This window comes from Microplitis mediator, chromosome 1 (assembly GCF_029852145.1).
Source record: "Microplitis mediator isolate UGA2020A chromosome 1, iyMicMedi2.1, whole genome shotgun sequence".
In the NCBI taxonomy this organism is placed as follows: domain Eukaryota; kingdom Metazoa; phylum Arthropoda; class Insecta; order Hymenoptera; family Braconidae; genus Microplitis; species Microplitis mediator.
In genome coordinates, this window is record NC_079969.1 from 23373290 (window position 1) to 23396890 (window position 23601).

At 29.6% G+C, this 23601-nt stretch overlaps 3 protein-coding genes across 8 annotated transcripts; 1 reads left to right on the forward strand and 2 right to left on the reverse strand.

Annotated features, from left to right (window-relative positions):
* Positions 1–1429: 1429 nt before the first annotated feature.
* Positions 1430–10222, reverse strand: LOC130674956 (uncharacterized). 2 transcript variants are annotated; one of them, XM_057480417.1, is made up of 9 exons: positions 10047–10222; positions 6756–7932; positions 5651–5874; positions 5315–5530; positions 4103–4267; positions 3674–3972; positions 2585–2741; positions 1808–1997; positions 1430–1743 (listed from the first exon to the last, which is right to left on the reverse strand). In XM_057480417.1, the coding sequence occupies exons 1-8, from the start codon at positions 10114–10116 to the stop codon at positions 1810–1812; spliced, it is 2496 nt and encodes an 831-aa protein (XP_057336400.1). In that variant the 5' UTR covers positions 10117–10222; the 3' UTR covers positions 1430–1743; positions 1808–1809. The 2 variants fall into 2 exon arrangements, with proteins under 2 accessions (XP_057336400.1, XP_057336390.1); XM_057480407.1 differs by having other exon boundaries at positions 1430–1997.
* Positions 10223–12896: 2674 nt separating this feature from the next.
* On the forward strand, positions 12897–16617 carry LOC130670609 (uncharacterized). Of its 5 annotated transcripts, XR_008990364.1 has the most exons (8): positions 12897–13040; positions 13153–13237; positions 13325–13477; positions 13556–13644; positions 15705–15844; positions 15948–15999; positions 16113–16261; positions 16355–16617. XR_008990364.1 is itself a non-coding variant. In XM_057474031.1 (7 exons), exons 1-5 carry the CDS (start codon positions 12951–12953, stop codon positions 15819–15821), a joined length of 534 nt encoding a protein of 177 aa, XP_057330014.1. In that variant the 5' UTR covers positions 12897–12950; the 3' UTR covers positions 15822–15999; positions 16113–16261; positions 16355–16617. The 5 variants fall into 5 exon arrangements, 2 of the variants coding, with proteins under 2 accessions (XP_057330014.1, XP_057330023.1); XM_057474031.1 differs by having other exon boundaries at positions 15705–15999; XM_057474040.1 differs by having other exon boundaries at positions 15948–16261.
* Positions 16618–17291: 674 nt separating this feature from the next.
* On the reverse strand, positions 17292–21034 carry LOC130668686 (uncharacterized). The gene is made up of 4 exons (XM_057471084.1): positions 20728–21034; positions 20317–20657; positions 18625–18758; positions 17292–18545 (listed from the first exon to the last, which is right to left on the reverse strand). Exons 1-4 carry the CDS (start codon positions 20848–20850, stop codon positions 17725–17727), a joined length of 1419 nt encoding a protein of 472 aa, XP_057327067.1. The 5' UTR covers positions 20851–21034; the 3' UTR covers positions 17292–17724.
* Positions 21035–23601: the final 2567 nt, after the last annotated feature.

Below are 23601 nucleotides of genomic sequence, written 5' to 3' on the forward strand. Positions count from 1 at the left end.
TTATTTGAATCTTACATTTACATAACATAGAAGTCACTGGGTACACGAAAAAAATTTACTGTTGCTGCAACAGGATTAATACTGTTGTTGCGACTTAATAGTAAAATATAATTACACAGTTATAAATGTTGTGTTACTGCGTAAAAAAACTTAGTGTTAAAAATTTTTGTGTTGAATATTTAACACTTTTATGTGTACATTTAAGATTTATTCTGTTAAATCAACCCAAAAAAGTGTTAAATATTTAACACAAATTTGTAACACTAAGTTTTTTTACGCAATGACACAACATGTTTTACCGTGTAACTATATTTTACTATTAAGTCGGAACAACAGTATTAATCCTGTTGCAGCAACAGTAAATTTTTTTACGTGTATATATATATTATCAAAATTACCCTCGATCCAAATCATTCAAAATAGAAATGCAATAGTGTTCCATTGAATTTTTAAAAATTGCTGTACCAATCAGTGCACAGAAAAAAAGAATATTTTAGTGCAACAAATTTTTTGCCTTATTCTTTGAATAGAAAAATTTTCTTAAGAAGAGAAAAAATTTCTTGACGCAACAAAATTTCTTCTCGCCCCAAAAAAAATTTGTCTTCAATTTAAAATTCGAAAATTTTTTGGGATGGGTAAAAATTTCCCTCACCAAGAAATTTTTTTTCTGTATGGAAAATGGAATTTATCATATTCACGAAATTGATCGAGCTTGAAACTGTTATCTAAGCTTTTTTTAATATCTACCAAAAACCTCCGCCAATTCAAAAATGGTAAATTACAAAAACTGATCAATTTGATTAAAAGCTCCAAAATATACTTAAAAAAAAAAAACATAGTGATATTTTACTGTATTTTAAAAAAACTAAACGCTTCAGTTTTACTAAATGACAATAAATTTTTTTTTGTCCCTACGCTTTAAACGTCACTTTATTTTTGCAATATTGCGTGAATATATTAAAAAAAAAACCTATGATACTTCAAATAATTGGAATTAAAAAAAAAAAAAGAGGGCAAAGTAACCAACATGATATGGATTGACGTCAATTGGCCAATATAATCGATGGTTATGATTTTTTTATACGATTTTCATCATTCTGAAGATAATCTCCAAAATAGAACGAAAGAAAAAAAAACTAAATAAAATTAAAAAAAAAAAATTGTGCTCTGTAACTGTACTGCAGCGTGGATTTGACAAGCTGCCTGCGTGTGATGAACGATCGATGTCGTGGTAGTAAAACCAATTTATTATGCAATTTACCGTAGAGACAATGTAAGCTCGTAAAACAAAGCCCCATGCTGCCAGCGTTCGTCCATCGATAGTACCGAAGATAATCCCACAGGCGAGCCACAGGAATTGCATCCGTTTGTTTCGATTCGATTTATTTTCATCGTTATAACAAAATAACTAAAATAATAATAATTTTAATGGTAATAATAAAAACAACCCCATCTACGCACAATGGAAATATTATGGTGTATAAATAATGTCTACAGATGGAAATATCATACGTATACATTTTACTCATTCAGATAATCTAATTTCGATAAATTTGTCATTTAAATGGAATAAATTTGTCGCTTATTTAGATAAATATATTCTCTGATTCAATTTTATTCTGTTGATTAATTAATTAATTAATCGTTTTTGATCTCAAATGATTCCATAAATAAATTAGTATTAAAATCCGCATCATTGAATCTTTTTATAAATTATATAATTTAGCTATGGCTCCATTTGCTCTAGAAAAATTAATTTATTTTTATTTTGTTTTTTTTCTAACGAAAAAACAATATGTGAACACACATTTACGACTCGAGAAAAGCCGTGCGAATCCAATCGCTAAAGTGACTCAACGATGTAAAGCCTGTGTAGGAATTGTAATCGCAAGAGTAATCCCTGACAGGACTGACGCTTACGATTCCACGTAGATACCAGAGTCCATCACTTTCAAAACATAAACCACCGCCACTATCACCTTCGCAGAGACTAGATCCTAAAAATAATAATATTAAAATACACTTTAAATAAATTACTTCCTGTGGAAAAAAGTCAAAATTTTATTTGTAGTGTATGTAGAAAGTCGGACACGAAATGTCAAAAATTTTGTGATTTTATAGTAAAGTCTGTTTTCAAAATTTTGGATTTTTTAGTTCACTCAGTAACTAATGAAATTTTAGAATTTTTTGGAATTTTCACTTTTGGCATTAAAAAAATTATTTTTTGCTTAGAAACATTTAGTTACAGTTTGTAGAATAGGAAAGTTGATCAGCAGTCAATTTGTGAGTAAAAAAAAAAATTTTTCTCGACCAATTTCATCTCAAAATCATATTTTTCGATTCTCAATAAAATAATTTCGATAATGAACTCGAAAAAAAATTTTTTATGCGAAATTTTGAATTTGCTGCTGACCAAGGGCCTAATTCTTCGTAGAAACTGTAGCTAATGAGGATTTTTAAACAAAAAAAAATCATTTGCTTGGTGCTTCGTCTTCACTACTAACCAGTGATTAAAAATTTCTCGGACCCCGTGTGCCCCATGTTCCCCATCGTGCCCGCTCTCCCTTATTATAAATAAACTAACCATTGAGATAACCAGCACAGAATTTATCTGGGGTAATATATCCTTGAAAGTCTGTTGGAACTTCCGACAAACATTGATCGAATGGTATAAAAGGTATATTTATTTCTTGAAGCTCTTCACTTGGCGTACCATTTGCTGTTTTTCCCCATCCAACTGCCTGTACATATGTCAAAAAATATATAAGTTAAATATTTTAAATAATATATACACTGTAAAAAATTGGGACTGAATTCGGATTTTATTTTAATTCAAATTTACTCCGTCATTCGAAACTCCGGGGTTTTAAAAAAAATCACTCCGCATAAGGAGTGAATAGGGATTTTTTTTTTTTTAGTGAAGTGATTCCGGAGTGACGTGGATTTTTTTTTAATCCATATTCACTCTCCGGAGTTTTGATATTAAAATAAACCCCTTTCTGGAGTAAATTTCACTTCGGCCCCATACGAAAAAAATATATATCCGGATACATCCGGGCAAATCTGCATATATGAGACATATATTTATATATATGTTGCATATATGCGACATATTCCAGATTTGCCCGGATATATCCGCATATATATTTTTTTCGTATGGGGGAAGGGATCAAATAAATAGAAAATAACCCACGTTCACTCCGAAAATTTTTTAGTGCATATATTTAAGAGTACCCGGGTCGAAAAATAAGATCTGATTTTACTGCTTAACTAAACTGCATTTGGACTAATTGGTCTGTATTTGAAGTAGTTGATCTGGTTTCGATCTTTTATAAAAATTTTGAGCTGTTTTTGATCTAAAGACAATCAAAAACAGACTGAAAAAAATTAATACGCAGAAAAAGTCTAATTTCGGTCTGAATGAAAACAAAAGAAGGCAAAATAATTTGAGAAAAATGTCTGATTTTGATCTACAGGCGACTAAAACTAGACTAAAAATTATTGAAAACAAGTCTGAAAATAGTCTAAATACTCGATTAAATTTCCCATGTTAATTAAATAAAAATAAAAAGTAAAATTGAATAGAAATAACTTAAATTTTCATTTTATTTAAAACCGATGAAATTTTTCGACCCGGGTAATTAAAACTGAAATAGTATAAATCATAATTTACTTTTCCGTATTTTCCGGGCTTTAGATGTTCTCTTTCTTTGACGTTATCCCAGTCAATACAAACAGGACGTACAAGACTAGTCAATTCAAGTGGACTTAGTAACTTGAGTAGGGCAATGTCATGAGCAAAATTACCTCTTGCTCCCATGTATCTACTACCAAGACGTATCCACTCAGCCTTGGACGTTTGAGCGTAGTCCTCGTGAACATTCCAATTTCTGTAGTGCTTTCCTGCAGCTACGAAATATCTCGAGGCATTTTTAACTTCATTTATGCTTTCATCGTAGAAACAATGTGCCGCTGCATAATTCAAAGTTTATAATTTACATGAAAAGTATTAGTAGTTACAGCTTGTCTGAATTATATTAATTTTAATATCAAAAATATTATTTAATAAATAATATAAACACCCCCATACATCAATATTTACCGGAAACAACTAGATTGCTGCTTATCAGCGTACCCGCACAAATTTGTTCATAAATTTTCTTTGACTTTTTTTCATATATTCCAGTATGCCAAGGAAATACTCCCAGTTTAGCTGTAAATCCACTTACGATGAGTGTACTACCGTGAGAAATTGTCGTTCCACATTCTGATGAAAAGAAAGTCATAATTTATTTGTTAAAATATTATATTTCAATTTTTATTTATGATCACAGGGTTGTAAATGATGAGTTTACTTATTTTTGAATTGATTATTAATCATAATCAGCAAATTATTTAGCGATTGATTTCCGGGATCAAAAAAATAACTTAAATTTGACTTTTATTACTTAAATGGGCAGTAAGTAGGTCAATATGACTAACAGTAAGTCAAAAATGGATGAAAAACACGTTTGATTTTGACTTATTTTTGGCTAACTAGACCTACTTAGTATCCATTTAAGTCAAAAAAGTCAAATTTGACTTAACTTTGGCTTCGTTGGCTCAAATTTAAGTTATTTTTTTGACCCGGGCTGTTTTTAAAATAAAAAATAATTGATTTCTTCAGTTATTGTTCACCCGGATCAAAAAAACAACTTAAATTGGACTTTTTTTACGTAAATGAACACTAAGTAGGTCGAATAAGCTAAAAGTAAGTCAAAATCAGACGTCTTTTTCATCGATTTTTGACTTACTGTTGGTCAAATTGACCTACTTAGTGTCCATCTAAGTCAAAAAGTCAGATTTGACTTGGATTTGGCAATGTAGCCAAAAGTATGTCAAAAATGCATGAAAAATACATTTGATTTTGACTTGTTTTTGGCTAATTTGATCTACTTAGGATCCATTTAAGTCAAATTTGACTTGACTTTGGCTTCGTTGACTCAAATTTTAGTTATTTTTTTGACCCAGGCTGTATTTAAAATAAAAAACAGTTGATTTCTTCAGTTATTGTTCACCCGGATCAACAAAACAACTTAAATTTGACTTTTTTTGCGTAAATGAACACTAAGTAGGTCGAAAAAGCCAAAGGTAAGTCAAAATCAAACGTCTTTTTCATCGATTTTTGACTCACTTTTGGTCAAATTGACCTACTTACTGCCTTTTAAAGGCAAAAAAGAAAAGAAAAAGATTTATCAATCAAAAACTGCGTAAAAATGCACGGAAAATTTTCACAACCCTGTTTACAAAAAGTGATAGAAGTAAATAAACGAACTAGGAAGGCATCTGAAAAGATGACGATCCCAATTGCCATTTTCAAGGCAAGTTATCTCCCTATAAACAGGATCATCGGTCAGTGGTATTTTATAAGATGGTTTACACTTGAGCATTGCTTTTGTTCCGGGTTCGAGTGGTTGATCGCAAGACACTGTAGTACCATGAATCTTACACGTGACATCCACACTAGAACTCTTGAGAGCTGTACAGGATTCTATAACACAAAGCAACAGAGCAGGAAAATGACCCGTACATAGGATCCACTTGGTTGAATTACCAAGACTGAGAGAGAAGTTATTTCAATGACATCTTCGTTTGCCAAGTACATACTTACTCAAGCATGAGAGGGGCATGTACCATGAGTCGTTGAGGCAAACGGACACTGCACTACCATTCCTCACGTAGCCCTCCTGGCATGTATAAGTGAGAATACTGTTTCTGGGTACCCAGTCTCCAGGAACTTTCTTGCAGGAGTACTCGCATCCTCCGAGTTCGTAATTACCACCTTGTGGCTGTTCGGGAAGTCTACAACCACTTCGAGACGGATTAACTGTTGTTCTGATCAAGATTAAACAACAAATTCGATAAATACATTTACTTTCAATTAACCCTACTATCGACTGATTGAGAAAATGTCTATTTGCATCAACAGTTTTTTAATTCAATCAATTTCTTCTTATTCAAAACAATCATTTACTGTGGGCCAGCTCTGAAACTTTCAACTCGCAGAGCTCGAAAACATAACTATTGATATATTTTCTAGCTCCCGAGCTCGGAAGACGTCAGTATTTTTTAGCTTTGATTTTCAGGACAGCAAGTTATTTTAATGCTGATTAGATTTTTGAGTCGATCGAATGGTTTCCGAAATATTAAACAAAAAAAAAAAAAATTGTTTTTTTAAAGAACTCACAATTTACTTGAATGATTGATTTTGAACACAGCCTGAAAAAAATAATTGGTAGCAGCCACGAATGGCGATCGGTAGCGTCTACCGAAATAATCGGTAACAGCTACCGAAAAAAAAATTGGTAACTGCTACCGAAAAAATCAGTAGCTGTTACCGAAAATTAATTGGTAGCAGCTACCGATCGCCAATCAGTAGAGGCTACCGATCGTCAATCGGTAGAGGCTACCGATTATTTTTTTCAGAAGTGCATATCAAATTTGGTAGCCAAAAATTCCTATCGATTGCCGCAAAATCGATCTAAATCAGTAATTATCCGAAATTTATGAAAAATTACACACACACTCAGGCACTACCCTAAGAATACTCAGAAAAGCTTTCTAGTCTCAAAATAACATCTCACGAAAACTTTATTTTCAAAAATTGGACTTACAATAATTTTCTTACTTTTAAAAAATTTTAAATTTTATTGACTAAAAATGAAAACTGAATTTTTATTTTTGAAATAGACATTCTCTAAATTTATCACCCATACCGATGGTTTTTAGTTGATAACTCTTTTTCGCTTGGATCTTCTTCTCCTTCACTTTCATACGCCCGCGTACTGGATGATATATTTATACCCAAATATTCCTTATTCGGCATTGCATTGTTCCGATCACTTTGTGGTCTTCCACTTCCGCTGTTATGAGAATTACTTGGACTTATACTCGGTTGTTTTCCTTTATTTTTATTCGATTGTAAGGTATTGCTACCAGTAGTTTGATAATTTACATAACTATCTATTTGTTCATGCGGTTTTTTACCATCCGAATTATTATTCCCGGTATTTTGAATTGGTAATGGCGGTTTATATTTACCATTATTGCTATTTTCTTGAGCATAATTTATATTTTTGTTATTATCATTATTATTACTATTAATTTTTCTGTTATCATTAGAATACATGTTTGTTTGTTGATTGCTTTGATTATCAGTATTTTTATTGCCCAAAGAAATACCCGGCAAAATTAGATTAATGTTCGTATGAATTTCAATTGAATTACGTGTTGATGTCTCAAGCCTTTGTCCATTGTCACTGTTACCATTTCCATTATAATTATTTTCTGATTGGGGTTGACCCGATGCCTGGTTTCCCACCTTACCGCCATTACCATAGTAACCCTCGTTTCCTGACAACTGAGACGTTGGTCCTTCTCGATGGTCTTGGAAGACATTTTGAGGAGGCACTGGTCGATTTACAAATTCATTATTCGCGTTTATATTTGCTGGTTGAGGTAAAATGGACGATGGTGACAATGGCACTTGAGAATTTACATACTGATTTTTATTATAATTTTTATTTACGTCATAGCCTGTCACATCTTCACGATTATTAAATATTTCTTGAGGTCGAGGTTCTGTTGCTGTATAGTCATTTTGAGTGTCTGGTTGTTTTTTATTGATCGGCATTCGATTAAAATTGTTGTTGTTATTATTATTATTGAAGTCAATATTTGAAACTTCTTCACGTCTAATAGGTATTTGCTGCGGTACAGGATTTTTATTATTTACCGTATAGTCATGGTACTTCTCAGGTGGTTCTTTATTGATCGGTTTTTGATTAAATGCTTCAATTTGAACCAAGGGCCTTTGAGAACCTCCTAATTGACTTAAAGGATTTCCAAATAAAAAACTAACTTGACGTTTATTTTTTACGGTGTCATTGCACTCTGGAAAATTAATTAAATTGAGATAATTATTTAGATAAGTGAATACGAAACAAAACTAGATGAAGAAAAAATATATCGAGACGAAAAAATTATTAAAGAACATAACCCTGATTAAACATCTGAATTCGACCGAATTCAAAATTTTAATTCTGTTATATTCTGTCAAATTCTGCAAAACAGAATTCAACTTAATTGAAACCCTGGTTAAAAAAGAGAATTAAAAAGGATTCAGCCATGTAACGTGGCCATTTAAGATAGGATTGGCAGTATTAAAAAGGATTAAAAATATTGAAAAATTAATTCTTTTTAATCCTTTTTAATTCTCTTTTTTAACCAGGGTAAATTCGAATTTGAATTAAACAGATTAAAACCGATTTAAAAATTTCAAATTCGTTTTAATTCAGCTCAATTCGGATTCAGAACCAGAAATTGGAGAATTATTTTCGAAGTAATCAGAATTAAACCGAATAGAATTATTTAAATTCGTTTTAATTTGGACAAATTCTGGTTTTCCTGCCGAATTAAAAAGCATTCATTTTCAAGTTAGGTACCGAATTAACAAATTTTGTCTGAATTAAATAGAATTAAAAATTTAATTCTGTCTAATTCGATCGAATTCAGTTGTTTAATCAGGGAAAGTATATATACACTGTTGGAAAAATTAAGAAAATTATGCCCGTCATATTTGATAATAAAATTAGTTACTGTGATTAAATGTGCTATGGTTGGAAAAGTATTGACTTAAATATGTGCGGTACAGATCATTTTATAGATTAATTAATTCGCTCATACAAAAAAAATATATATCCGGGCAAATCTGCGTATATGAGACATATATATAAGTATATAACATATATATATGTTGCATATATGCGATATATTCCAGATTTGCCCGGATATATCCGGATATATATTTTTTTCGTATGGCGGTATTTTAAGTTTCCTAAATATTTGAATAGAAAATTCAAATATTTCAATTTCCCGCTGAAAGATGTTTATGGTTTTTTTTTTTCTATAATACTTCGCAATTACCATCAAATTTTTTGAACGTGTATTTTGATGACGTCAATTCTTATGTTGAAAATATAGTGACGTAACAAATGAAAAAATTTTATTCGATTAATTAAACTAAATTAAAGTAAATAATTTCTAACTTTACGTGTATTATGAAGTTTGAAAAAATATTTTGAAAGTATAATGAAATCATTCTTAATTAAATGAATGTATGTATACATGTATATATTTAATACAGACATAAATATATTTTAATCCAATTAAAAGTCTTTGAAGTTCAAGGCTAACGAGCCGCACTCATGATTATAAAAATACACTGCGAGAAATAACTTTTAGAAATATTATATTTTCTTCTTACAAGATATTATACTATTGGAAATTTTCAATCTTATATATGTTCAGTGCAAAAATTATCAGATATCATGAAAAATTATTTTCTTAATCGAAAAAATGTAGTTCAGCTCGGAATTTGCTAATCTACTTCTTTTTACTACAGTCGGACCTCGTTATAAGATTATCATTCTGTCTTCTTTATAAACCAGGTATCGCGATAGTTTGAGAGAGAAACTAATAGTCTTATAACGAGGTCCTACTGTATATTATTATACTCCAACTAAGTCACGAAAATAATAGTGCATTAATTTTCATCGATTTACAACAGAAATATTTTTTTTACACAAGTAATTTTTTTTTTTTGACTAGTAAAATTTTCATATAAAGTCCACTGGTTATAAGCGATGTTTCTGTCTATACTCTTACTTACAGGAAAAAATGAAATTGACGTGAGAGTGAGTAGAGCGTCCGATGTGACTTATAACCAGAGTCTACTGTACTCTAAATAATATTAATACTTCCAAATCACTTATTTATAATATTAACAACTAAATTGTCCCTAATATTTAATAGTATCACAAAATATATCAACAATAATCACCAAATTTTAATATTCTTTTAAATATTCGTAATACGAATGAAAATTTGAACATTTAAATTTCTTCACTTCAATGATCAAACTTTAATAAAATAGTAATGGAAAAATTATGACAATAAAATCAGAAAAATATATATTTGAATAATAATAAATAACTTATATAACTTACGAATGAAACAGAATAATGAAAAAATGAAAAAAATCCACAGTAACAATGATTTTGAAATAATAGTTAACATATTTATATCTTACATGCACTAAATACTCGTACTAACATGAGAAATAATCTTTATCCAAGTGATGCACCGCAATTAGTAAACGACCTTGTGAAGCAGAGATAGTATAGAAAGGACGAGGACGAGAAAGAGAGTGAGTTAAATTTTATTGGGAAGACAAGGTATCCTGAAACTGGTACCCAACTCGTTTCTCGAGTATCTAGCCTCCAGCTAGACAAACATTTCTACCGAAAAAAAGTAAATTCAGGATAAAAAAGCTGACATACCACTGATTAAAACTGTGTCAATAACATCTTTAATTTATAAAATATTTCTTTTTTTATAAATAAACAAATAAATACATTAACTAATTAAAAAACTTACTAATAAGTGTAAATGTAAGTTCTTAATTAATTTCCGTAGTATTGATTCAATCAATTACTTACGAACTTTTTAATTAAATAAAAAATTTAACAATTTATTTATTTTGTGATATCATTGGAAAAATATTTTTATTTTAAAATCATAAAAGTAAAGATAAAATATCAGAATTGAGTGAAAAGTTGTAATTTTTTAGCTTCGATATATTTCAAAGACACTAATCGATTTAGATTATTTTCGCGGTTTAGTAAAGATTCATCAAAACAGATCTAAGTTAATTTTGAAACCATTCAGACCGAAAGTTTACAAGTTCCAGATACAAAAAAAAAAAAATTATTATGTAGTCTCTTCCATCTTTCCAACGAATCAACTGATTCAGATAATTGTTGCAGTAATCAAAAGGATTTTTAAAAGATTGGAGGTTGACCTTTTATTTCCCGCAGAAATCATATAAATCGGTTGATTTGTTAAAAATTAAATATTCACATACACGCACTCAAACATGATTTTTAAAAAATATTAAGAGGGGTCTGAACTTTTTTCTCTGTCACACTGAAGTCGGCAAACGGTACTGTCCTTGTTGCACTTGCGCAGTAAATGGAAACTTTGACCAGGTTTTTCTCTTAAACATATAAATATTTTTCAAAAATGAAAACGGAGATGGCTAGATTATTGGGCAATGCATCGAACCTCGTTCTTAATTTTTCAGTTTGGAGGATTTGTTTGAGCGCAAATTGGACAAAAATTACCGTAGACCCTCCTTGAGAATTTTTTCTGAGACCTTTCACTGCCGAAATTTTTTCGAACCAAAATTTGTAAAATAAAACTAAGCTCAATAACTTGCTGCTCAACGGCATTTGCGCACAACCCCCCCCCCTTCCCTGACTTTTTAAAAATATTCAATGACTTTTAATTGTAATAACCGTAGGGGAGAGTGGGGTCAATTGAACCAAGGGGCAATTGAACCAGTAAGCTTAAAAAATCGTAAAAAATAGAAAAATTAGTCGTCCTCTTGGAATTATATTTTAATACACTAAACCTTAGTCTGACCAAAATTTGGAACCAACATGATGATTTAATTTTAAAAAATTCAAGTTTTTGTGTTTTTAGGTATCTGAACTTTTTTTTCAGCTCTTGACAAATTGTTTAATAAGTTTTTAATTTTCAAATGTAATCTTAAAATTTTTTTTGCAATACCTTCTTTCATATATTAGTCATAAATTTCGAACTTTACATCTAGTAAAATAATTCTTGAATATTTTTTTTTAAACTAATTATTTCCATAAAATCATATGGGGTCAATTGAACCAGTACTCTCGGGGACGGTTGAACCACACAAATCACACTGTGAGCATCAGACATGCGCGCGCATCTTGACTGAATGTGAAAAAAAGCTAAACTAACCAAGAAAAAAAATAATTATATTGACAGAAGTTATAAAAGCGATTGTTTTAACATATAATGTCATATAAAATAATCAATATTATTAGAAGTATTGTAATTTCAGTTTTAAACTGTAATGAATAGTAAATTATTCATTAAAGTCATTCGTTTGTGGTTCTATTTCCCTGGTTCAATTGTCCCCGACTAGTGGTTCAATTGCCCCCGCAAAGGGGACGATTGAACCATTTGATGCAGTTGTACAATTTCATGTTCATTAAAAATTTTCATAATTTGTTAAGTTATGTGCTTATGAGAAATGATAGTCTATATAATAAAGTATAATTTCGTAAAAAAAAAGTTATCATTTTGCTTTCATTCATCTAAAAAAAAAATGTTAAAGTATTTTTGGTTCAATTGATCCCACTCTCCCCTATTCAAATTTTGATAATTAATTAAAAGAAAATTAAACCATTGATTGAAAAAAAGGCAACATACACGGAGAGAAATATCAAGTAAATATGCCTATGCAGCATAGTAAAAATTACATCACTCTGTGTAACGCCGCTCTTATATGACTGCTTATACAAATCATAGAGTAATGCAATTATTACTATGCTGCATAGGCATATTTACTTGATATTTCTCTCCGTGCAGTTGCAATTTCGTCGAGACATAGATTTTTTTAGAAAATTATTTACAATCGATATCAATTAGCAGTTAAGCAAAATTTGAAAAATAAATTTCAGTAAAATCTTCATGTCAGCATTATAATTTTGAATGTCAAATTTTTTAGGCAAAAATTTTTTTACCAAATTTTGTTTGACTCCTGATTAATAACAACTGTAAGTAATTTGTTTAAAAATCTATATCTCGGCGAAATTGTAATTGCGTTGTCTTTCTTTCAATTAATGCTTCAATTTTTTTTTAATTACCCAATAAAATTTTTGTCATTGAATATTTAAAAAAAGCGGGGAATGTCTTCGAAAAAAAAAAACTACGAATATGATAAAAAACAAATGCAATAAAATGTTTGACAATCGCTCACTTAATTTATTCACACGTGGCAATAAAATTTTTTTATTAATTGAACATATATGGATAGTATATCAGAAGTGCACGATTCAAAATATGTGTGCAGAGTACCCGAAGGATTACACGAACTATGTAAAGATATTTCTCACAAGGTATGTATATATATATTTATATATACACTTGATTTATTGATTTTACAAGCTCAATATTCAATTAATAATATAATTGTTCAATGGATTATCTCATTAATTTATATACATTCAGGTTCTACGTACTCAGCCAACAAATATTTATCATTTTATCGCTGATTATGTTGACACACTTTTAATTACACGAGACAATACCAAGGGTACTTTATATATTTAAATTACTTTTTTAATTAATTTTATGTATTATTATTATATTACAATTTTCATATATATTCTATCATAATTAGTGGCAATTAATGTTGTTAATAATATTGTGGAGAGCAGTGAATTTATTATTAATACTCTACAGTCTATGGGAGTTGATTTTAAACGAATTTCTGCTGTAGCCCCAAAACTTCAACAAGCATTCCGTGATTATTTGGATGCCGATAATGAGTCAGGTTTAATTTTTATTCATTAATTTTTTTATTATAATATATATATATATAAATATATTGATAATTAATTAACAAATTAAGATGATGACAATATAATATCCATACGGAATATTCTTGAGAATACTAGTGTTTCATTCGATGAAGCTCAAAATGCCGCAATTATTATTCAAGTAATTAAAATAAATACCCGAAGAGAAAGGTATGGTAACAATTACAATATGTTATGGGAATGGTTTCCATATCGCACGGTAACATTTATTTTTTTTATTATCAATTATAAGAATGGCAGCCATAGAAATCATGGCGACCATTCTTATATATATATATATATATATATATATATATATATATATATATATATATATATATATATATATATATATATATATATATATATGGGTTTTCATTCCTACAGGATATTGGAATAGTATCTATTAGATTATGGTAATAATTCCTTTGACATTATGGTGATCGTTCCCCTACCGCTACAGTAACCGTTACCATAACATTGAGAAATTTCTTATATAGGAATTATTACCATAATATTATTATGATCATAGTAATCATTACTATACTATTATGATAACCATTACCAGATATTATGGTAGTTATCCCTATACATTAGGGGTATCAATGATATACTGTAACGTTTACCGTAATAGCATGGTAATAATTACCATGATGTTACAGTAACTATTGCTAAAATAAACCGTGACAATTATCCTGACGTATAGTAATTATTCATATTATGGTAATGATTATCATACTACCACAGTAATCATTACTAAAGTATTATGGTAATTATTTATATCTATTATGAGAATCAATGATATAATATACTGTAACTTTTACTATAATAGCATGATAACAATTACTTTAATATTATAGTAAGTATTACCATAATATATAGAAACGATTATCATGACATTTAGAAATTCCTCAGATTATAGGAATTATTACCATAATATTATGGTAATAGTTACCATACTATCCTATAAATGACTATGCAATTATAATAATGATTCCCATCATACATTATAGGAATCAATGATATAATTTACTGTAACGTTTACTATGATAGTACAGTAATGATTAACATAATAATACGGTAAATATTGTCATATTCTATAGAAACAATTACTATGACTTTTAATAATTCCTCATATTATGGGAATTATTACCATAATATTATAGTAATAGTTACCATACTATCCTAGTAATCATTACTATACTGTTATGGTGACGATTCCCATCATACATTATAGGAAACAATGATATAACTTACTGTTACGTTTACCATGATAATACGGTAATGATTATCATAATATGACGGTAACTATTAACACACTATATAGAAACAATTACCATGACTTTCAGTAATTCCTCATATTATGTGCATAATTACCATAATATTATAATATTTATTGCCATACTACAATAGTAATCATTACTATGCTACTATAATAACCATTACCACATATTTTTGTCGTGATTCCCGTATATTATGGGAATTAATGATATAATTTACTGTAACGTTTACCATGATAGTACAGTAATGATTACTATAGTATTACGGTAACTATAACCATACTATATAGAAACAATTACCATGACTTTTAGTAATTCCTCATATTATAGGCATCATTACCATAATATGATGGTAATGATTACCATACCTCCATAGTAATCATTACTGTACTACTGTATTAACCATTCCCATATATTATCCTAATGATTCCCATACATTATAGGATTTAGTGATGTAATGCACTGTAACCTTTATCATAATAGTGTGGTAATAATTACCGTAGTAGTATAGGAACAATTACCATCATATCAAGGAAATATTTACCATATATCATGGTAGTGGTTACCACGATGCATAGGTTTTATTCTCCTACGCACCTAGGAACCGTTATATGCATGTAGGATTTACTATGTGACCATGGGAACTATTCTCATGAGCATAGTAATAATTACCGTAATTAAATTACCATACGACACGGTAATTTTTACCATAACAATCGAAATTTTTCCTACAACCATAGGAACTTTTCCTTTTATTACGAGCGTAAACCCCATAATTCAAGTAATAATTACCATACCATGTTGATATTTCATAAGCGCACTAGAACAGTCGCCATAATTTTCTCTCCGTCTAAATAAATTTTTATTTATTTAAGATATTAATATAAATTTAATATTTGTCATATTTATTTAATTAAATAAGACAGCCTTCAGAAATTATCGTCAAAGAATGATAGGCAACGTAGTAAATAATAAAATACCAGACCAAAATGCAACAATAAACAGAATTGAAACTCAGGTGATTTATCAAAGGAAGTAAAAGAAGTTATTACTCTTATAGAGGTTAAAATAAATGAATATAATAATTTGCATAAGATTTTGTTAAATTGTGAAATAATGATCAAAGAAAACAATTTATGGCACAACAATAGTATTTTATTTGCAGCCAACATACCAAAGATATTTTTAAAATGAAAATGATAAAATTGAATTTGAAGGTAAAGATTTAAATAAATAAAAAAAACTGCAAGAGATTACTATGGGAAATAAATTGAATTTTTTTTCATAATTCGCGAGGGAATTAAAATAAGATTTTAATTATTATTGGCAGTAGATGAAAGAAATGAAAAGAACGTTGTAATAAAAAAAGAGTTTTCTCAACTGGATAAAAATATTCATGCAAGCGTTTCATTTAATATCATTCCTAAGTATCGTGATAAAATATATGCCGGTGCCAATCAAGCGGCGCTAATTATTCAGGTAATTAAAATAATTGCAATGTTAAATTAATTATTATATATAATTTAAATAAAATAAAAGTAAAATTTGAATTTTTATTATTATTTTTAACAGAGCTTTTAGAAGACATCGAACCCGACGAAACCTTTCTAAATCTAAAAGCTCAATGTCTACGAACTCAGTGGTCGCTGGAGCGATTCTCAATAACTTAAACTCAAGAATATTTGAGGAAATTCTCTTACGTGAAAATATTTCAAAGAAATTCCATTCTCAAGATAAAATTGCACGAGTGTCTGAACAACTTCGTGATGCTTACAAAGAACGCTTCGATTCGTTTATAACAAAAATATGAATCTGTGTCGTAAATAAAAATTCTTACCACCATTGATTTCAAAACTTAAAATTTAAAACTACAAAACTTTTTTAATTTTTAAAAATGTATATTTAAAAAAAAAGTCTTACAAAAATTTTCATTTTTTTACCCATAAATAAAATATAAATGACCGGTAAATTATTTTTAAAGCTTAGACTGGGCCAAAAAAATCGACTTTTTTTTTCGATACTGTGAAAATATTATTCCTGATGACAAAAAAAATTATTGTGCAAGTTTGAGCCCTTAATATTGATATGAAGAAGTGTATCGTTACGACTATTAGTTTTTTGACAGAAATTCCATTTTTTACCCAAAACTTGTAAATCATCTATCTGAAAAATTTGAACAATGAATATTCTTAAAGGAAATCGAATTCCCTACAAAAAATCTCTCTTAGTAAACTGACGTAAAACGAGCCGTTTCCTTGTAACCGCGCCTTAAAAATTGATTTGTTTTTTAAATTCTTTGTTTCTATTTTAAATTTTTGTAACTACTAGAAATATCAAAATTTTTTTAGTCAAGATACATTTTCTTGAAGGAAATTTAATGCTCTACAAAAAAGGTCCCTTAACATTTTTTGCTAAATTCACTCCTTCGAAAGTTAGTCAAAGTTGATATTGAGTCAAAACGACTTCAATAGCCTTAAATAACTTTTAAAGGAGTGAATTTAGCAAAAAATGTTAAGAGACCTTTGTTGTAGAGCATTAAATTTCCTTCAAAAATATGTATCATGATTAAAAAAAATTTTAATATTTCTAGTAGTTACAAAAATCCAAAATAGAAACAAAGAATTTAAAAAACAAATCAATGTTTAAGGCACGGTTACAAGGAAACGGCTCGTTTTACGTCAATTTACTAAGAGAGTTTTTTTGTAGGGAATTTAATTTCCTTCAAGATTATACCTTGCTCAAATTTTTCAGATAGATGATTTACGAGGTTTGGGTAAAAAATGAAATTTCTGTCAAAAAACTAATAGTCGTAACGATACACCTCTTAATATCGATATTAAGGACTCAAACTTGCACAATAATTATCTTGGTCATCAGGAATAATATTTTCACAGTATCGAAAAAAAAAGTAGTCAATTTTTGGCCCGGTCTAGTAAAGCTGATTAATTAATGAAATTATGACGTGCATCCCTCCGTTTAAATCGATCGTACAACTTGTTGGATCTATGCTGGAAACTTTCTGTATGAGTCCAACAGGTCTTACTGGCTCGGTAATCTGTACACGAAGATTCTTTTGTTGCTTCGTCTAACGTAAGCTGATCCGGGATTTTCTCGCATGACAGACTCTCATCGATCTTCATCCAACTACCTATTACTTTCTTGCCCTTCAACTTTGGCTCCCCAAGGATTTTACGGTTCTTGAATTTATCCACGAGAATGTCCAGCGAGTCTTTGTGTTTTATCAAACCCGTACCTTTGACTAACTCTTCGTCCTCAGTTTCATCTACATCTTCAACCAAAGTATCGATCATTCTTAAATTTATTGGACATCGAATCATATTGCATCGTCTACATAAAGCTTGTGGTCTTTCCCTGTGATCATGGAGTTTTTCAAATTTTTTTCTATGTCTGCAGTGGCTTTCATTCCATAAAATTGACTCCGCATCTGAAGACTTGACCGATTTGTTTTGATGTTGATGTTGATGATGATCGCAGTAGTGACGGCGATGATGATGGTGATGATGCTGACATTTTGTTTGATGTGTACTCGAATTTAAATGATCATGATTGTTAATAATTTGAAGTTGTTGTTGCTGCTGCTGATGCTTCTGCTTCTGCCGGTGTTGAGAGTCTTGTTTGAACTTAGAAAGTTTTGATGGCGAATATCGTTGTATCTTCATTAGCGAACCGTCCCGAGTTCGACATTCCCACTCGTGCAGTTTACTTGAAAAGTCGAGCGCTCTATCATCGTTCGGAGTGTCAGCTAAAATTAATCGATGACATTTAATTATCTCGAATGAATAGAAAAGTTTTTATACTTAATGTTCCCTGTATACACGTACTTTTATAAAGAAGATCGATCGATTCTCGATTGCTATATAATTGTTCACAGGGATTACTTATTTTTTCGTGATTTATCATACTCGGTTTTTTTGAACTTGACTCTTTTGTAGATCTCGGTTTAATATCAAACCCACTAGAAAATTTTAACGAAAAATTCAAATAAAATAAAAATCACAATTTTATTTTTTATTTTGAGGCGGGTAGTAAAATCGAGTACTCCTACACTAAAAAAATACTTTTCCCAAGTATAAATACTTCATTTAAAGAAATATTTACTCGGTACTATACAAACAAATAACATTCTTAATCATAGTAAATATGTACTTCAACCGAGTAATATTTTCTTGGTTTAAGAATTTCTGTACTTATTTTAAGAAAATATACTTGATCGGAGTACATTTTTACTAAGATTAAACAAATATTTACTCGGTAGGATACAACCATTTATAAACTTGAAGAAAGTTTTTTTTTCTCTCAGTGTAAAATTTTATGAAAACAGTTTGTTTTTTTTAAATTTCAAAATAACTTTTCTAAATATAATTGAGCATTATTTTGAAATTTTTTTGTTAAACTTTTTACAAAATCGGAAGTATCAGCCACAAAATTTTAATACCATCAAAAAAATCGATCGGGGATTGCATGGAACCCATAGGAATCCATATAGGAAAGTATGGATTTAATTAATAAGGGAGGAGGGGGCAAAGTAGGCTCCTTAAAATTTTCAAAACTTCAAAAAATATGGAGGTAAAGTGGGCCCCTCAAAATTTTCTACACACCAATAAATTCGGACGGATAATAAGCTTACCGAAATTTCTTATATAATGAGGGTTAAAATAGACCACCAAAACTGTTCATTAAATATAATTAATTAAGAAAGTTAAAGATAATAAAATTACATTTTAAAGTTATATCGCAGCAGACTATTAAAATGACTTTTATATTATTAAAATACAATTGTTTTATAGTTATTTGCAAATATCACACGTGTAAAGAATAAAAAATATCAAATCCGAAATTTTTTGCAGGGCCCACTTTGCCCCTATTTTTCAATTTTTCAATTTAATGGACGCAGCATAATGAAGTGAAAATAAGTATCAAGGGTCTAAAAAGAAGTAAACGCGTAAAAAAAATTAATTATATTATAATTATTTTCCTTGAGTGGCCCACTATGCCCCCCTTTCCCCTATAGGAGTGTATGGATTCATATAAGAATCCATGAAGGAAACCATGGGTATCTGGATTCCCATTTTGACATGTTGCAGGTTCCCATGGGAAATCGAGGTAAAAATCCTTATGCATTTGGCATGGTGTGGATTCCCATAGGAACCCATATGAGAATCTATATCGGAACCTATGCTGGATTCCTATAGTAATCCATATGTGAATCCATCCGAAAACGCCATGTGGGAACCCATAGGAATCTAGGCTGGATTCCCATATGGATTTTTTTGTTAGTGTGACTTTTGCTGTATGATAAAAACTATTAAAATTTTTTTTTCTTCCTTTGCATCCTTAATTATGTGAAATGTAATTTTTCTTTATGTAAATTACTTATGAAAAAATTTTATTTAATTTCCAGAATTTTTTTTTCACCTTTTCTAAAGGGTATCCCATTTTTTCCGCAAAAATAAAAATTTTTACCCCTATCGCCCACCCCAACGCCTAATATATTTTTTTATATTTATATTTACTCATATTCCGCTGGATCTTCAAACTCATAAATGTTATTTTTAATAATTTTCTCAACTGCATCTCCATTGTCACTGACGTTTTTCATCTTAGAAACACCAACCACAATTGAATCTCCAACTGTGTCAACGACGTCGAGATGTTGATTCGATTTGTCTTCATCGAATGAATGCTCGTCACCAGCAGATTTACAATTTCGTAAGCAACAGCAGTCACGAGATACTCTCGACTTGGAGGAAGTATTCTCCTTCTTATCTAACGTCCTCGTTGTCGTCGTCGTTGTCGTTCCCATCATTCCTGTCTCCGTTGTCGCTATCATACCTTTACAACTTCCTTCATTATTCTATACATACAATATAAACCAGAGTAATATATAATTCAAATATCATATTTTATAAATTTATTAATTATACTTTTGATAAAACTTCAGTCTGTGATTTAACTTCCGTTGGATTTGAAAATTTTCGTTTAGCCCGATGAAATGCTAATGCGGCAGCAGCTAATTGATGCGACGAAGACGGACAGATTTGTGACATAACGATGTGCAATGAAAAAATAATTCACTTAATGAGACAGTTCATGTCACATTAATATAATTGCTGTTTTTTCTTTCTTGTAATGAAGGTTAGAATTTTTCATTTGTGAATGATTTCACGAACTAAAAATGACATATGCCAACTACAATGACAATTTAATTATTTCTTATTTATAATGTATGTAAACTTCTCATGGAAAGCGAATGAACTTCGGAAACCGTCCCCACTACCGATTAATTTTAATCTGCGCGTACGCAAGGGAAATTGGGGGGGGGGGATATTTAATACACAGAACATCCAGAGTGGGAGTAAAAACCGCAAACACCCGAGTTATATTTTCGTGCTGGAAAAATTAAAAATTTGACATTTAAATGAATAATTATTAAGTCATAAGTAGGGACAAAATTTTGGCCTTAATTTAGATGAATGGTTCTAATGTTTGATATTACCGCGAAAATATTGATTTTATCATAAAAGTTTTCAAACAAAAGTTGTGGGAAATTTAATTTTATAAAAAAAATGTCTCTTATGATTTTTTGATACAACCAATATTTTCACCATGATTCCAAAATTAAGATTCATAATGAGTGATTCAAATTTTTGATAATTATGGAAATCTCAATTTTGAAATTACGGCTTTCTTATTGATTCTACAAAAAAATTGTAAGAGACATTTTTTTTATAAAATTAAATTTTGAACAACTTTTATTTGAAAAATTTTTTTATACGACCAATATTTTTACCGTAGTTACAAAATTAAGATTCATAATGAATGATTCAAATTTTTGATATTTACGAAAATCTTAATTTTGAAATTACGGCTTTTTTATTAGTCCTAAGAAAAAATTATAAGAGACATTTTTTTTATAAATTTAAATTTTGAACAACTTTTGTTTGAAAAATTTTTTTATATAACCAATATTTCCGCCGTAATATCAAAAATTTGACAGCATTAATAATTAATTGTTATTTTTAAATCAAAGTAAAAATCCTGACTCTAGTCATAACATAAAACGATCTTTGTGACATTGACTAAATTACAGTCGGACCTCGTTATAAGACTAATTCGGAGCTTGTATCTCGATTTTAGTCATACTGCTCGTCAGTTTTATAGCGAAGTTTTGGCACAAAATTGTCATTGAGTTGGTGGTGGGGGAGCGTTTCGAGCGAGTTTTAGCAAATTGAGGGTGAGTCTTATGACACGTAGTCCTGTAACGAGGTCCGACTGTATATCTATACATTAATAACATATAGATATATCAGCAATAATAATTTAAGTCCGGATTAAATATATACTTTTTCTGAAAAACTGGGCCTGAATTCAATAGATGATTAAATTTAACTTCAATTATTTATATATGATTAGTATATACGTTTATAAAGCTCGTGTAATAGTTGATTTATAGTGTGTACTATAATTTACTTACTCGTTGGTACACGTACGAGTACATTAGCGATCTCATTAGAGCTTTAAAAGAGACCTCTTTACTACACCAATTAAACACTACTCTAGTTTTGTGCCTAATGAAAATGAGGTAGCGCAATTTTAATGATGTTTGCTAGTTTGAAATCAGTCTGAGATGATTGGCATGACTCGTACTGCAGACGAAACTAATGCACTCCATTCTTGATGATCCAGCGAATGTAATCATGCTACTTATTTTACTTCTTCTCATTTTATTGTTCATTAATTTCTCAGTTATGTCTGAATTCTGTTCTGAATTTACCTCTTATTAAAGTGGTCATATTAAATAAGGCATAATTAATAAAAAAAAATATATTTTAGTGATTCAATTTTCTTTTTATGGAAAATCAATGTAATGGTAATGGAAATTTTCATTTATTTTTCCGTTTCTTAATAATTAATTTTAAAATAAAATTATCGAAATGATGTCGTCGGATAATTTTGTTGAGTTTACGTTTAGTAAATAATTTAAAAAATATTAAAGAAGAGTGGGTAAAATGAGACACCATTTTTTCAACAAATTTTAAATTACTAGGTATTTTGTTTTATACATTTTCATTAATTAAAATAAAGTATCAAATATCAAAAAATTGAGCAGTGTCAATTAGTACTTCTACTCATATTTTTATACATAACGAGTTACATTATATTTTCATTAAAAGGAATTAACGAATCGTTATCGCAGTGTAAAATTAATAAACTTAATTAATTGTCGATGTCAATTATTATAGGAAATGAAATAAAATGATATTACAGGTATGAGGTGCAAAAAATTAGCGGAGTAAACAGGGATTGAATCTGAAGAGAATTCGGAACGGATGTCTCTATTTATTTAATCCTCTCGGGGTGAAATTTACTCCGAAGGGGAGTTTATTTTAATATTAAAACTCCGAATCGGAGTAAATGCAGATTGAAATAAAATCCACTCCGCTACTGAAGAAGCAATCTCCCAATTTACTCCGTATGCAGAGTGAATTTTTTTTAAACTCCAGAACTCCAAGTGACGGAATGAATTCGGATTCCAATAAAGTCTGTTCCGGAATCTCCCATCATTAAAATTAATTAATTAGTGTACAATAAAATTCTATAAAAAAATCAAAATTTTCATTTGATTTTGAACGGATTCAATTTTTTACCCGGGAAACTCCCTATTTATTTCGTATGCTGAGTGATTTCACGGAAAAAAGAGCAGTTGAAAAATTACAGTTTCTACAGTGAAAACAGGCCATCGGGGCAAAAATCTTTAAACATTAACGCTTAAACTGTAATTTTAGAAATTTGTTATA

What these genes read in the sequence shown, in the direction of transcription:
- LOC130674956 (XM_057480417.1), bottom strand. Translation starts at nt 10,116, where the DNA reads ATGTTAACTATTATTTCAAAATCATTGTTACTGTGGATTTTTTTCATT. An exon ending in TTATCAACTAAAAACCATCG is followed by an intron (nt 5,875 to 6,755) that starts GTATGGGTGATA and finishes AATCTTGATCAG; the next exon opens with AACAACAGTTAATCCGTCTC. An exon ending in CTGTGCTGGTTATCTCAATG is followed by an intron (nt 1,998 to 2,584) that starts GTTAGTTTATTT and finishes TATTATTTTTAG; the next exon opens with GATCTAGTCTCTGCGAAGGT.
- LOC130670609 (XM_057474031.1), top strand. Translation starts at nt 12,951, where the DNA reads ATGGATAGTATATCAGAAGTGCACGATTCAAAATATGTGTGCAGAGTA. An exon ending in GTAAAGATATTTCTCACAAG is followed by an intron (nt 13,041 to 13,152) that starts GTATGTATATAT and finishes ATATACATTCAG; the next exon opens with GTTCTACGTACTCAGCCAAC. An exon ending in ATGCCGCAATTATTATTCAA is followed by an intron (nt 13,645 to 15,704) that starts GTAATTAAAATA and finishes TAATTAAATAAG; the next exon opens with ACAGCCTTCAGAAATTATCG.
- LOC130668686 (XM_057471084.1), bottom strand. Translation starts at nt 20,850, where the DNA reads ATGTCACAAATCTGTCCGTCTTCGTCGCATCAATTAGCTGCTGCCGCA. An exon ending in AGACTGAAGTTTTATCAAAA is followed by an intron (nt 20,658 to 20,727) that starts GTATAATTAATA and finishes TTGTATGTATAG; the next exon opens with AATAATGAAGGAAGTTGTAA. An exon ending in GAAGATCCAGCGGAATATGA is followed by an intron (nt 18,759 to 20,316) that starts GTAAATATAAAT and finishes AAAATTTTCTAG; the next exon opens with TGGGTTTGATATTAAACCGA.